This window comes from Chlamydotis macqueenii, chromosome 1 (genome assembly GCF_036417535.1).
Source record: "Chlamydotis macqueenii isolate bChlMac1 chromosome 1, bChlMac1.mat, whole genome shotgun sequence".
Taxonomy (NCBI): Eukaryota; Metazoa; Chordata; class Aves; order Otidiformes; family Otididae; genus Chlamydotis; species Chlamydotis macqueenii.
In genome coordinates this window covers 158,613,174-158,627,700 of record NC_141556.1, presented here as the reverse complement: position 1 = coordinate 158,627,700, position 14,527 = coordinate 158,613,174, and the positions used below count along the sequence as shown (strand labels likewise).

General features: G+C 38.5%; 1 protein-coding gene and 1 long non-coding RNA gene across 5 annotated transcripts in view; one reads left to right on the top strand and one right to left on the bottom strand.

Annotated features, from left to right (window-relative positions):
* The window catches only part of LOC147602327 (uncharacterized), a 121,084-nt gene that overhangs the window by 61,512 nt on the left and 45,045 nt on the right, over positions 1 to 14,527 (bottom strand). The gene's annotated exons all lie outside the window — the stretch shown is intronic.
* Positions 1 to 14,527, top strand: part of CLYBL (citramalyl-CoA lyase) — a 167,716-nt gene that overhangs the window by 134,389 nt on the left and 18,800 nt on the right. For all 4 annotated transcript variants that reach the window (XR_015261480.1, XM_086771032.1, XM_086771025.1 and 1 more), the window contains exons 3-6: positions 4,856 to 5,044; positions 8,610 to 8,711; positions 10,525 to 10,618; positions 12,012 to 12,179. Coding sequence is in view for 3 of the 4 variants with exons in the window: in XM_086771032.1 (XP_086627158.1) it covers positions 4,856 to 5,044; positions 8,610 to 8,711; positions 10,525 to 10,618; positions 12,012 to 12,179 (553 nt within the window). In the remaining variant the exon portion in view is untranslated. The remainder of the gene's footprint in view (positions 1 to 4,855; positions 5,045 to 8,609; positions 8,712 to 10,524; positions 10,619 to 12,011; positions 12,180 to 14,527) is intronic.

Genomic DNA, 14,527 nt, shown 5'->3' with positions numbered 1-14,527 from the left:
ACAAGGCTAACTAGAAATAAGTATTCACCATTTCAAAGATTTATTCTCACAAGTACTCGATGCCTGTAAGGCAGAAGGCAGATCTTGTGAACCAGGCACCTCCTGTTCTCGGAAACACTCTGCTCCACGGTTACGGTTCTCTTTGTTTCCTTAAAAACAAATGTAATTTGTCTTTTCTCTCTCCAGTCCCATTTGTGAATTTGAAGGTAAATGAAGTATCATTCTGTATGACATCCCTTCACTGGCAGAGATACAGCATGTTCAAAATGTCAGGCTTTCCCTCTGCAGAAACTCATTTTTGCCCCAAAACTGCTGTGTGTATATAATATATGTGCGCTTTTGCAGAATTTTATTTGAGAGGTGCATTTGTAGGGTATGCAGTAATGTAAGTGACAAAAGATCCAGCAATGTCAAGTCCTGTAAACAAACCACTCCAGGGAAGTAACATTAACACATAATTGTATGTTTTTACCATGTCAGACCTGTCACAAAAAATAACTTGAATTGTGATTATAGTAATTAATTTTTCCTCTGCCACTTGAAACATGCAAACTTATTATGGCAATGAAGATGATGGATTCTGGCCTGCCATTTTAGCGCATCATATATTTACATTTCTGTCTGAAGAATTATTACCAAAAGATGTTAAGAGGATGAGATCTAAATATAAACATATCTTTAAGTATACCCACTATCTTTACATTAAGACCTCAAGGTCTTGAGAAAAAAAAGAGGGAGTAAGACTATGCAGGAGAGATAAAGTAAAACAGATATTTTGTCCCCAAAATCAAGCAGGTTTAGAAATCACAGTGCTGGAAAACTGGTTTGTGGCGTATTGTACCAATTTGAAAAGAAAGAAGAAAATGTAATTTTTCTGTCTGCTGTTGCAGTCTCCTAAATTCTGTTAATCTGACCAACTTTGCTTCGTTATTGCTGTGTTACCAGTGTGTCCAGGGTGAGTGGGTGACTGAGCTCCCAGTTCTGTGGCATTTCTTCTGTTTCAAAGTGGAAATTTCTATGTCTTGATATATAAATTACAGGGAAAAAAAAGGGGGGAAAAAGAAGAAAAAGGAAAGGTACTGATTCAGCTGGTAGGAGACTATGATAATACTGTTACCAAAGGCACCTGTTTAGGTGCACTTACGCTATGTAGTTTTATACACAAGCCCGAGGGGCTCCTTCTTCGCCGCCACCCCCTTCCCCGAGTCTCGCGCTCTGCCTGCCTGATCCCATCCGACAGCAGAGCTGATACTGCACTAATCCCCACAAGTTTGGGACTAATGAACTAACTGCTGGGCTGCCGCCACGGAGCTTGGTCCCAAACTATACTGTACTTCACACTCGATTTATTCTCCAGATGGCGAGACTGCGCAGCCCCGCCGCAAGGGACCACCTCTTCCACTGGAGTGTAAAAGTGGACGGATGTTGTTTTCTTTGCAGATTTGATAATTCAGAGCTAGGAACTCATGAGGACGGTTAGTTATTAGGTTTAATGGGTGCCAATCGAGCCACCAACACGCGTATTCCCGTCTTTAATTTCAGTGTCTGTGCATCTGGGTGGTGGTGGATCTGTCAGTGATGCTGCGTCACTGAAACCTTCATCTTCTCCAGTTGGCGTAGCTGCGCATGGTAATGAACATATTCCTGTGTCCTCCTCAGAATCAATCAGAAGGGACGCTAAAATAGCCACTCTGACCAATGTTTTTATTTCCTGTGGGTTTTCCAGCATGAGTTGCAAATTTAGCATATTTTAATAATATCACTGCTTACCATGAAGCTCTCTGTTGTCTTTCTCTCTTGTTCAGCTTGATAAAGAACCCAGCCCACACGGGACCCAATGGGGATACCACCGTCCCAAGCTACTTCGGGATGGAATTATTTACTTACAATCAGGTTTATTTCTTTATCAGCTATTCATTCATGACAGAGTATCATCTGATGTTGTAGAACAGGGTAAATAATTTCTTTCATCATTCTTTAAAAATTCTAGTTCGGCCATTCTTGGCAGGGATTTTGCATAGTATTTGGAAAACATGTTTATTCTTGTGTCTACTACTATAAAGACTCTACTGTATCAAGGACTAATTTTTTCTTTCCTGTTACAATGTTGGAGTAGTTTACCTGACTTAAAATTTTAGCTTTTGTGTGGATCCCACTATAAGAATAGCATCTACATTTCACTGCGTAATAAGGCAGGAAGGGCTCTCCCTTCCCTCCATGTTTTTAGTACATTTAGTCAGAGGTTTTAGTACATTTATTTTTCACCAATGAAGTGTTTTATTGGAAGTCTGGGTAGGGATCTGATATATCCCACAAACATCAGTGGGATTTTCTCCATTGTAGGAAGCGTAGGCACCGAGTCAAACCCCTCACAAGCTCTGACTTTGGCAACCAGGTCCTCTCAGTTTGTCCCACAAATAAAAACGTAAATTAAATCCTGATGTGGAAACTATAGTGACTAGAAGTATTTTATCATGGCAGGGAAACATTTCTATTCCTGGGCTATCTAGGCAGACAGATCTAAAACGTAGCGGTTCTAAGAAAATGCATCAATTCTCAACCCAACAGATGGCATGGGTGTGTTAACTAACATAGCAACATATTTTCTATTAAAATATGGGAAAAAAACAACAACCCCCTCCCCATGTTTGTTGGTTGGTATAAATTCAGTGAAGTTGTTGGTTATTTTTGGGATACGTACCAGAGGGCTGCACATTTAGTTTATGTAAATTGATAACAGCAACAGCCTGTTAATAAGTGTTTTGTATGGAAATATACCTAGAAAGACACGATCTGTCTTTTTTGGGAAGGGAGTTTGCAGCCTGAGGAGAAAAATAGCTAATGAGACAGTCTACCGCTCATTATTATAATCTGAAAAAAATCATCATGAATTAGGCTGTACGTTTGCTAGAGATGTGCCTTCAGTTGGAATTGGATGCTGCCTTAGTGGATAATTTGGGGAGATCTTTCTTTTGCAAATTGGATCAGTGTGTGCTGAAACGGTGATAATCTGACTTTAATTAAAAGCATAAATTGGTTTGGAGCGTGTTTTTAAGCTACCCTTCTGCATCAGATCTAGAAACTTTCTGTCCAGCCCTAGAAACCCGTTACACCTGGTCGGAGAAGGAGAACGCAGGGTATTTGTATTACCCGGTAGTGGCATCATATGGTTTGGTTTACCTAATTCGGAAGGACTATTTCAGATGGCTGCGCGCTGGAGCTGTCTTCCAGCTGGACGTGTTTGTAGTAAACTGCATGCATCTTTGTGTGGCTTTCCTAATGGCCCCAGTCAGAGCCTATTCACAGCAGTTCGAACGTTTCGGGTCATATTTTCCAGAGATTACCTCCAAACGTGCCCCTTGATCGCAGCACAGGGATGCGTACACGTGCGCCTTGTTCCCGTCTGTCCGATTAACGGGCATATGCTCCCAACCTTCGGAGAAGCACGGCTAGTAGCCCCAAGCTGAAGGCTGCTTGCTTCAGATTTCATTAACTTTCTGCTTCATTATTCCTTCCTCTTAACCAGTTAGAGCCATCAGTTGCTTTTCTCTACACTTACCCTAATTATCGGGAGTCTCAGCCCTGTAAATCAGTACACTGCAGAGCTGTCTTAAACTGGCCTGGGAGACCCTGTTCTGATCGGACCTGACAACTGTAAGCTACTGTTCCCTCACACTGTTTAACTCAGACCACATTGGGAAACCGCCTCTGCCCCTCTCGCCGGCAGAGATTTGCATCCGTCTGGTTTAAATCTACTGTCATGTGCTGCCTCACTGATTGGTATTAGTCTGGATATTAACTTTGATGATTTCTTTTTTTCCCCCTGAGCTCGCCTGTTTTCTTGAAAAGCATCTCCATTCAGCGACTGCATATTGTTAAAGTCGTTCCTGAGCCTCCGTGAGTCAGGAGCTTTAAAGTTTTATTAGCCCCATAAAAACTCTTCGCAAATGAAATGACTTTTGATAAGTGTGCATTTTGACAATGCGAATTTGTTAGGGGCTGTTGGCGAGTGGAAGGAATTTGGGGTTGAAACTGCAGTTGGCAGGAACAGGGAGCCCGGCACCCTGCATCCCCCTCTCCTCTTCTTCTCTGGGCTAGGAAATGTGTTTCATTTCAGAAAAGCATGGAAGTGTTCTTCATGCAAATCAAATATTAAACAGATTCCTAAATTTACATTCACAAAAATAGTGAATAGCCATGGGAAGCACGCGTCTTTGGAGATTTTATTTTGTGCCAGCAAGAGAATAGCTTTTTATGTGGTTCAAGAAAAATCTCCCAAGTTATTTTGACATTGTTTTCACATGTGAATTATGAACTCTACTACAGGCTTTAATACACTTTGGGTACATGGAGAAAAGGAAGATCGATATAGCAAATCAACAAAGTATATGTACATCTGTGCTTAGTGATGTCCATGCTGTTTTAGCACAGGCAATACAGAGATGAATTACAAAAATGAATTGTTTTACACAAATTTATTAACATGCCATTTTTGTGAGTGCAGACACATTGTGGTTAGTATCAAGATTTGTGTTTGTTAGACATATTCAGTAATAGTGGACATAAAAGTAATCTTTTCTATGAGTGGCGATGTAGAAATACTTAGATATTAAAACCGAGTTCTTTATTTACTAGTTATAAAGAAACAAGGAAAGTAAAATTGCGAGGTGCTGGTGATGGCTGCCTCAATAAAACTCCAGGAGTGACAGACATTTTGGGGACACCAATATACTGGCTGTCTAGCTTTTTCCCCATATAATTTCAACAAGTTTTCTGCTCAGTGCACTTTTCCGTCAATAGAAAATAAGCTTTATTTTTGTTTTCTTGTGCCTTTAAATACATATATATATCACAGAGAGAAGCAAGACTGACAGTCGTGAAAACCCTTGAAGAGTTTGACTTTGGCCATGCTGAAAAGTGTGTTAGGATAAACTCCGTGTCCAGTGGTCTTGCAGAAGAAGATCTAGAGATACTTCTGCAGTCCAAGATCCTTCCTTCAAGCATGATGCTGCCAAAGGTTGAAAATGTTGAAGAAATAAGATGGGTGAGTACCAGCAACAGTAGCTTTTGACTGAAGCTGTTGGGACAAGTTCACAAGCATAGAGATGAATGACTGCTGAGTTAAGAGGAAGGCTGCAAATACCATATAATGTTGTTGCTTGGGTAAGGTAATTGGGAAATGCATCCATTTAAATGTGTGTAAGATGTGCTACATAAAAAGCATATGTGGAACACCTTGCATTTATAAAGAAAACCAGATTTATTTCTCCCACAGTCAATGAAGAACCAATATCAAAAATAGAAGCATAAGTCTCTTGACTCTTCTCTAACTATCCTAACAAGGAAAATTACTGTCTGTCTGTGAGCCTTAGTTACATGCATTGTAAGCAGGAGATGGGGAAACCATGTTAGCAACATATGAAAAAATGGGTTGGGGGGAAGGTCAGTCCTTGGGGCAACTGGAGGAACAAACAGGAAGCTTTTAACTAGTGTTTTTAATTAGCACAGATATTATTTCCTGAACAGTTCTCTATTTCTTCCTTTTTAATTGCTGACAGGTGTGTTTGTGTTTCAGGACTGACTTTTCAGCCAATAAAAACCTGAAATGTAAATGGTTGGCATGTCAAATTACTTAAGAAAACTTTGAAATAGGCCTAATTATGCTGTAATTGTTTTAATTGTCGAGAGAAGGGGGACGTTTGTGTAGATATACTATTATTTCTCTAACATGCTAGTAAAGGAATAATGCTTAATTATTCACTTCTATATTTTTGCAAACCGCTAGCCGAGCAACTAGCAGGCGTTGCAAGCTGTGATGAAAGGCAGGCAGGCGTATTAGGATCTATTTTAATCTCAGCATCTAACCTTGATCAAACCGTTAAGATCAGGCACGAGCGTACAACTGAGCAAATACGTGGGGTACGTGACAAGCCCCATCCGTTCTGTGGCACTGCCCCTTCGGCCTTCGCCGCTCACGGTGGAAAGGACGCCGTCGCCTTCCACCAGCATTTAATTAAATTAACCGGCGTATACCTCTCAGGGTTTACAGCTGTGTAAGTGTTAGATGTAACATGTCAGTAATGAATATTCATTCTTCCAAAATGGCAGGGCCCTTGCTGCCACCAAGTAGGTTTTGCGGGAAGGTGGGATGCAGAGGTTCTTTGTCCCCTCATCCCCTTCCACCGTCCCTCTTCCTAACTTTGATTTCCGTCATGGAAAACAAGCCAGCCCCAACAACTTCTGCCTCACCATCCGCCTTGTGCTCCCCTCTCACTTTGCCCAACCTTTGCACACAAAGAGCACACTCCGCTTAATGCCGCCGCCTTCTTTTCCCAATCCTCCCAAAATTCACTCCGGCGTGATTTTTCAGCCTCCCAGAAGCTGTTTATTTCCCCCCACAGCCCCCACACCCCCCTCCCTTCATTTTTATTTATGTGCAGCAGAAAACCTGGAGGCTGATGCACAACTAAAAGATGGGCTTACTTGTTTTCTTTTGTGTGAGAATCTCTTGCTTTCCTTTTGTCCCTAGTGTGGGTACTTGTTTGACTGGCATGGCTTATTGGACTATAACAAGCGTAACTCTCCCTCCTTTGTGGCGGGACAATTCTCCCACAAATCCCGACCAGTGTGCATTCTTCCCGACACACTATTGGGTGTGCACTGGAATTGAAAGAATTGCTGAGGCCTTGCTACTTCATCTCCTCCCCAAGCTTTGTGGGTTTTTTTTTCCCTCCGCCTTCTTTTTTTTTTTTTTTTTTTCCCTTTTCTCCCTGAAATGAACACTTTACCGGGCCGGAAACATTTAATCGTCTCCTTTTGAAAAAAAAAAAAAAATTTAATTGAAACTTCTCCACTCGTTACCTTTTGTATTTGTGCTTATTGCAAATTTTTTGAAAGGAAGAGGAAGGGAGACAACATTTAATTAAACGTGCTTTTTGTTTGTTTGTTTACCTTCAAAACCAAAGATAGCAAAAATCCCAGGACTGTGACTTTTAAAATATTTTAAAATAAAAGAAGAGCTCTCCTGCTTTAACTTGCATCTAAAATATAAACACAGAAGCACTTTTTACTTTTTTTTTCCACTTAAAAAATAAAAAGTAGATAGGAGTCTTAAGAATATACGCTGATGCCATTATATTACCTCGTTTTCTGCGTTTGCCTGTATGAAGTTTGCTGTTTTCTGTCACTGTGGTACCTGCCATACTGTACACTCCCACATGTGAATTGCAACGATTATTATTCTTTTTCTCCTCACACATTTTTTGGGTGGAATTTTCTTCTCCAAAGAAAAGTTATGGAGACGGCCACGGTGACGATGCAAAGCAGGGATGGGAAGGGCAGAATTCTTCATCGAAGAAAGCTGTGATTTATTTTGGCCTAATTGTAAAGTTACTGCAAATTGCTGGAAAGCTTTTTTTTCAAGATCTGGGTGATTAGATTTTCCTTCTTTTGGGGAGGGGCGGTGGGGGGAAGCTAAAAGGGGAAATAACACCTCTAATCCAGCTTCTGGTAAATAGGCTGCCAGCTTTTAAAATGAGTTTCCTTTCTATTAGTCAGAATATTATGCTAAGCCTTAAGCATTAGTTTTTTATGTTGCCATAGCAGCCTTATTCCTGCAGGGTTGTGACCTGCGATGATTACAGTACAAAGCTTATAGGGTCTTGAAACCCCCTTTGAAGATGAAAAGTCTTTGATGGTTTATATTTATGCAAATCTCTTAGATATGATTTACCCAACTGAGACTGAATGGAGAGATGATTAAAATTCCCTTTCCTTTGATATCCATTAATAGTCGAATATTCCTTAAATTTAAAATATATGCATATGTAATTTTTGTCTTTATTTACTAACATATTTTCACCATACCTGCGATATGTTTATCTCTGTGCAAATTACTCTATCTGGATAGACATAATAGATTTACAATATAGGGCTGAGGGTTTTTTCCCCCTCCTTTTTTTTTTTTTTTTCCCTTTTGAAAGGGGAAAAATCTGTGCAAGAGCTTTTGTATGTTTCCAGATGATAGATTTTGGAATTTGGGCTACCCCACTGGCAGCTCAGAGCTAGCTGTGAACTGGTCTCATGGAAAAAATTGGCAAGCTTTGGTCTTCAAAGAATTAAACTTCCTTTTTAAGGCCTTCCTAGGTAAGCTAAAAAAAAAAATTATGAAGAAAAGCCTATTGAACAAAAGGGTAACGGTGCCGTAATGAATAATACGGATGCCACTTAGAAGGCTGGGGAGCACTTCCAGTGATGGCAGTGCTGGACCTGAAACAAAACCGGACCTCAGGTACAGCAGCACTTCATTGTTTTCCAGGGCCCGCGGATTTGCATTTCACTAAGCCAGGGTGAGAGGTGCTAAGCCTGAATTTTTTTTTTTAATTTTTTTTTTTTTTTTTTTTTAAAACAGACTGGAAACTTAGAAATGTAAGGGAATGGTGTGGTTTCAAATCACAGGCCTTGTTAAAAGCTGGGTTATTTTTTTTAATTATAAGTTTTTGGGGTGGGGAGGGGGGTTGTTACAGCCAGGTGAAAATTTAACATGTCATATATACATGTAGATTGTTCTCTTTTTTTTCTTTCTGATAGCTCATACTGTCTAGTTTTAGTTTTCAGACAAATTCTTACATCACCTAAAAGGCCGAACACTTGTACAACCAATGAATTTTATCCCTTTTGTGGAAACCGCAGTGGGCTTGCTCAATTTTAAGGTAAGCAGGTCTTGAAGTGTTCATATTTTGCCATCTCAGCAAACTAGGATGAGCAGAATACTCCCAAATCTCCCCTTAATTTCATCAAGGAAGAGAGGTTAAAAAATACTAAACATATTTCTCAATCCCCCAAAACATTTGTGTGTTTTAACTCTCATATTTGTGTTGTAAAGGCCTTCATACATTCAAAATATTTCAGTGACAAAACAGTTCCAGATAGCCCAGGCCAAATAACAAAATCTCTCTGCGTTACTGTTGTCGTTTTTAAAACACTTGGAGTGGAAACGGGCTTCTCCAAAGATTTTAAATACTCACAGTGTGGCAATACACTTGGCTATTTAGTAGTTATCGAACCAGACTTTTGTCTAACATTTAATGAGAAAAAAGAGTTACCATCATTTCACTATTGCTGAACTGGTGCCTATATAATGGTTTCTACTGATAACATTACAACCAAATTTCACGTTATCCGTTTTTTCTGTGTATGATGGGGTGTTTAGTGCTAAGATTAGAAGTATAACTAACTTTGAAAACAGGAAATATCTGAAGAATGTGCTCCTTTTTTAGGGTAATTTTAGATCAAATTTTATTTTTAAAGTGTGTTTTAATATAAATTACTCCCCAACCTTTACTATCAAGTCCAGGTTTTTCAGAAAGGCAAGGCAGCATGGTAATGAAACGGAAGATCTCATGCGTGCCCCAGGAATTCAGTGTTCCCTTCCCAAGCTCTAAGGGAAAAGTTTTGGACCAGTTGAGGACGCATACATCAGAAGTACCTCCAGAAGCACCGGCAGGCCTCACAGGCAGCCTGCTCGTTTGATACCGCCATTTATCTTACAGCACACGCTAACCTATCTGGGAACATTATAAAGCAGCAACCAAATAGACATGCTTCTGTCTGGCATGCACACACAGAATTAAATCCTATTTTAAACTGGCAGAGGTTTTTCTTCACCTACAGTATTTTATAGTGGAATTTTTAATGTTGCAGTTCCTGATGTTGGCAGGAGAGTTTGCCTTTTAAAGCACTCTGGTTAAGAATAATTTCATGTCCCACCAGCTGCCATCGAAGAACACCCACTAGTAGAGCTTGTAATTACATCCATCCCTCTCTGTGTACCTTAGTCTTAGAAAAATATTTATATTATCCAAAAATCAATATAAAATAGCAGTACTTTGGAAATGCACTTCTTTATACAATAGCTACGTCAGCAAAATTTTGCTTGCTTTTATTTTAATACTTTTCTGCAGCACTTGTTGCATTTTTAGCTTCCCTAGCTATTTTTCAGTTATATGTAGCAGAAGACTTTAAATTGACAATCCTATAAGGAATCTTTGTATCCTGTAAGGAATCCACAACCATTTAAAACCATCCATATTATTTATTTAATAAAAGATAGTCTAATCATTATTTCTTTTTATCTTGCAGATATATTACATGTCAAACTAATCAAATTTAATACCTTTTGTTTGCTTTTAAGCAGTATTTGACAAACGTTTTATTTCATATTGTTACATAAATATCTGAAGTATTGATCACCATAATACCCCTACGTCAATCAAAAGGTAGGGAATCTGCTACGATGTCCTGTATTACACAGTCTAGACATATAAGTGCTTAGGGAAAGATAACGTTTTCTCTTTTGCTGAGTCATTTTAAAGTGCTGTGCATCGTCGAGCACCTGCAATGGCTTTGCTTAATAGAAGCAATTTTAGCTGAAGGATTTTGGTAATGCTGAGTTGGTGTAATATCCTCTGTCGTCTCTCTGCGTCCTGCGTTTTTGTAGAAATTAATACTCTGTTCTCTTTGAAGGCTGTCTGTGAAGAAGCACTGAAAACAGGATCCCAGGTTGGCTTTCATTTGGACGCAGTCGTCTTTGGAGGAGAGGATTTCCGCGCCAGCATAGGTTGTTACCTGCCTGTTTGCTATAAATTTTAACATATGGCATCTGCCTTGGAGAAGCCTGGTGTGATTTAGGGCCATTGCTTTTCCAATAGCAATAATTAAAGTAGTTACAATGCTTGATTCTGCATTTTACATTTTCACTTTTCTCCTTAATTTTTTTCAATGCAGAAAGTGTCACCAGGAAATTAAAACACGGTCCCTGTGTATTACAAGGCACTGGACACTTTCTTGTGCTTCTTGCCGTGCAGTACCAAAAATTAATGGGAAAAAAAAAAAAACAAACCCTGTTGAGTCACTGAAATTATTTAAAAATATTATATCCATAAGAAACATGCACATGCTTTTAAGAATTACGTTGAAAGTCCTAAAATTCAGGTGTCTGCTTCATCATGGTTTTACAGACAATTATCTGTCAGGCTTCTGACATCATGCACAAATACTCTCCTCCTACATTTTGCTTTCGTAAATTTACTTTATATATGTCCCATGTCAATATAGCCACATATTCATGTGAAAGCACTATTAGTCTTCCTCAAAAATGAGAAGTATTTCAAAATATCTTTTATCAGAGGCTGCTTAGCTTCTTACTAAACTGATTCAGTTTAAAAATAGTAGTGCAGAGCTGTCAACATTTAAATTAAAAATAAGCACAGTCATGTAAAAATTAGAATTGCTTTACTAAAATATTCATTACAAACTGAAAATCTGTGTCTAAATAGTGACCATAAGTAGACAAGGAGAGGGAACTTTTTTTTTTTTCCACATCAACCTTCACATGAGCACGTTGCTTAGCTGATGCCCTGTGAGCACATGAAGTCTCGTGAACACTTTTGCTTCTTCTCAGAAGTCATCTACCATAATTTTTCATCCAAATACTGAAGCTTAAATATTCAGCTTACGACATCAGTTGTGACAAGAATCACAACCAAGGAAAGTGCATTTCTGTTCTCAGTGTGAATTTTTTAACCATTTAGTTGTACCCAGTGTATGAATTTGTATAAAGCTTCTCGTACTGTAATGCTTCTCACTGTACATACAATGAATAATATAAGCAAATAATTACTGGAATGTTAGTTCCAACTCCACAGTCCCTGCCAGCCAAAACTTCCACTGACTTCAGGCTTACAAGTTCTGGTTTGAACTGAATCAAAATCTGGATTTTATAAGCTAGTGTTTAAAGAGAGATTTATTTATTTATTGCGAAAGCAGCTTTTTTTTTTTCCTCATAAGAGTATTATTTTGACAATACAGCCTTGCACCCCTCTTTTGTTTTCTCAACTGGTTGAATGAAATCTCAAACTTTCTTTTTTTTTTTTTTTTTTACATAGGAAATATTTAAAATAGAAAGGTTTTAAACACTCCTGTCATCTTCTTTGTTTTCATTGTTTTCGTAGGTGCAACAAGCAGTAAGGAAACTCACGATATTCTATATGCCAGGCAAAAAATAATAGTCACAGCAAAGGCATTTGGCATTCAAGCAATAGACCTTGTTTACATCGATTTCCGAGATGAAGATGGGCTCCGCAGGCAATCAAGAGAAGGTGCCTCAATGGGATTCACTGGTATGGCTTTCTGCCGATGTCTGAAAATAATGCATCGCTTCTTCAATTTAAATATATTGCTACATTTACTGTCATTTAGATTAATAAGTTAGTTTTTATTTCAGGTCATTTATTGAAAAACTCAGTAATACTGGGCTTTTCTATGTTTATTAGCACCTTTAAAATTGGGACTGGAAATTTTGCCTGAAAAGTCAGGGGTTGCTTTTTAAAGCCACATCCCATGAAGTGTGTGACTGTTTTTGAAGAGAAGTTGGGGCACAGACTGTGCAGACAACAGAGCACAGGAAAGGCAATACTGTACTCTGTAATTGCTTCTTAAAATGTTTGGATCCCTCTCTCCTATTTTTTTTAATAAAAATCGTTAAGAAATACTTTTTAGATTAAGGAGTTGAGAGGCAGATCTCGTATGCTAATTGCTAGGGGAAAGTTATTTTCTTATTATTTTCTTTAATTTGTTTTTCATTTCTGGCTCCCCTCCCCGTAAGTGCTGGTGACACCTACGAGTACTGGCAAACAGCAAGAGCAGCAGGCTCCGTGCCCCAGAGTTCTGTAAGGCAGCCTGTTACCCTGCCATTGGTGTTCCAGACCACTCGGACATCCTGGTGGGACCAGTGCAGCTACCAAAGATTGGGGTTTTGCAATAGAAACCAGCAGTTTGACACATACATTAGAGAAATCTAGCATATATGATGAACATTTTTCATTATTTGTCTCTGACTGTCATTCAGGATATACATCTGATAATAGTAAGTCATTGGGGTTTTGTCACCAAAGGCATGGTTCCTGGTGATGCCATCTAGCAAACAATATTTTTTCTGTTAGTGGTATGTGATCTCTTAAAGCACCAAGCAAAATAACCTAATAAACCAGGCGTTCTTTTAAATTATCTCAATGTGCCAGTTAAAGAATAGAGATCAAAGCTCTTCAGCACAAACTCTGCCTTACTGTCTGCTGAGCTTCAACATTTGCAAAACCAAATCTTGTTTTGGGGGCAAAATGGTTAGCTCCTCACAGCTACATTATCCATGTCCATGTGGACTTCCACTCTTCATTTGCCTACAACTGAAGTTGGGAAAATGATAAATCTCCTGAATGGTAGCACCTGCTGATGGCTACCTACTCTCCACCAATATTTCCTAGCTTAAGGAAAGGCTTGATTTTTGAAAAAACTGAAGCATCTGAACCTCCTGTTGACAGAAGATGAAGTTGCAGATGCGTAGCACCTTTGAGAGCACTCTTTTTAAATGCTTAATGTATATTTAAATACTTAACTCAAGCTGCCAGTTTAGGAATTTTAGAAATACTCAGCATAAACAACACTGGTGGCGGATTGGACTCAACTGACTTCACGGTGGAAGTTGCCTGACATCAAGATAGGGTCCAAATAGGAGACAAATAAAAAGGTGACAATTTAGGGCGTAAAGTGAATTTCTAACTCAGCCACAGAGGTGTCTTGCCTTTCCATACAAGGAGTAAAGATCTGTAAAAGGTACAGACTCATTAAGGTGAACTCACAGCTCCTTGCTTTTTGCCTCCTGCCTTTCTGCAGCTATCATCAGTACATTTCCAAACTCCAACAATAAGCCAGACAACCAGTTCAACCATAATTAGAGATGGGGCAAGACTGACTTTTCTGATTTGGTGGTCAAAAAAAAAAATTTAAAAATCAGTTCAAGTCAAAACAAAACAGCATTTTTCCTATTTTTAATTAAAAAAAAAGAAAAAATATATTTGAGATTGATCCAAAATCTTTTCTTTTTTTCTTTTGCTTATTTTGCTTTAAGTTTATTTAGTGTTTTTTACAATCTTTCTTCCTTGTTTTTATTAAAATAAATGTCATTTCAAAACTAAAAGCAAAACCATTTTGTTCCAAAGCTAAAGAAATGAAACATTTTAACACTTCCAATTTAATATTCGTCACAGAAAATTACAAATGGGTCTTAGATTAATGCATGACCTTGTATAAAGCAGAAGTCTGCAAATTGTATTTGCTACTGTCAGTCCTCTGATAACATAAGAGTACAATACTGAAATGTCACCTTCATAACACATTCAAAACACACAATTCTTGTTATTTTAAAATATTTAAGATCCCTTCCTGTTACTTTTTTGAAAATAATCAAAATCATTGAAACCAAAAGGACTAAAAAGAGCTGAGGCTACAAATTGCTCTCTTAGCTGGAGAACACGCACTTATTTGCATGCATAGGGCCAAATTCATCACCCTCAAAACTAATGCAAATTCAAAATATTCAGCAAAGTTCCGTGTCCTTAGATTTTCACGTATTCAGATTTAGACCGTCTTAATGTAATCAAATATATTCACTCAAGATTAAACAAATGAAATA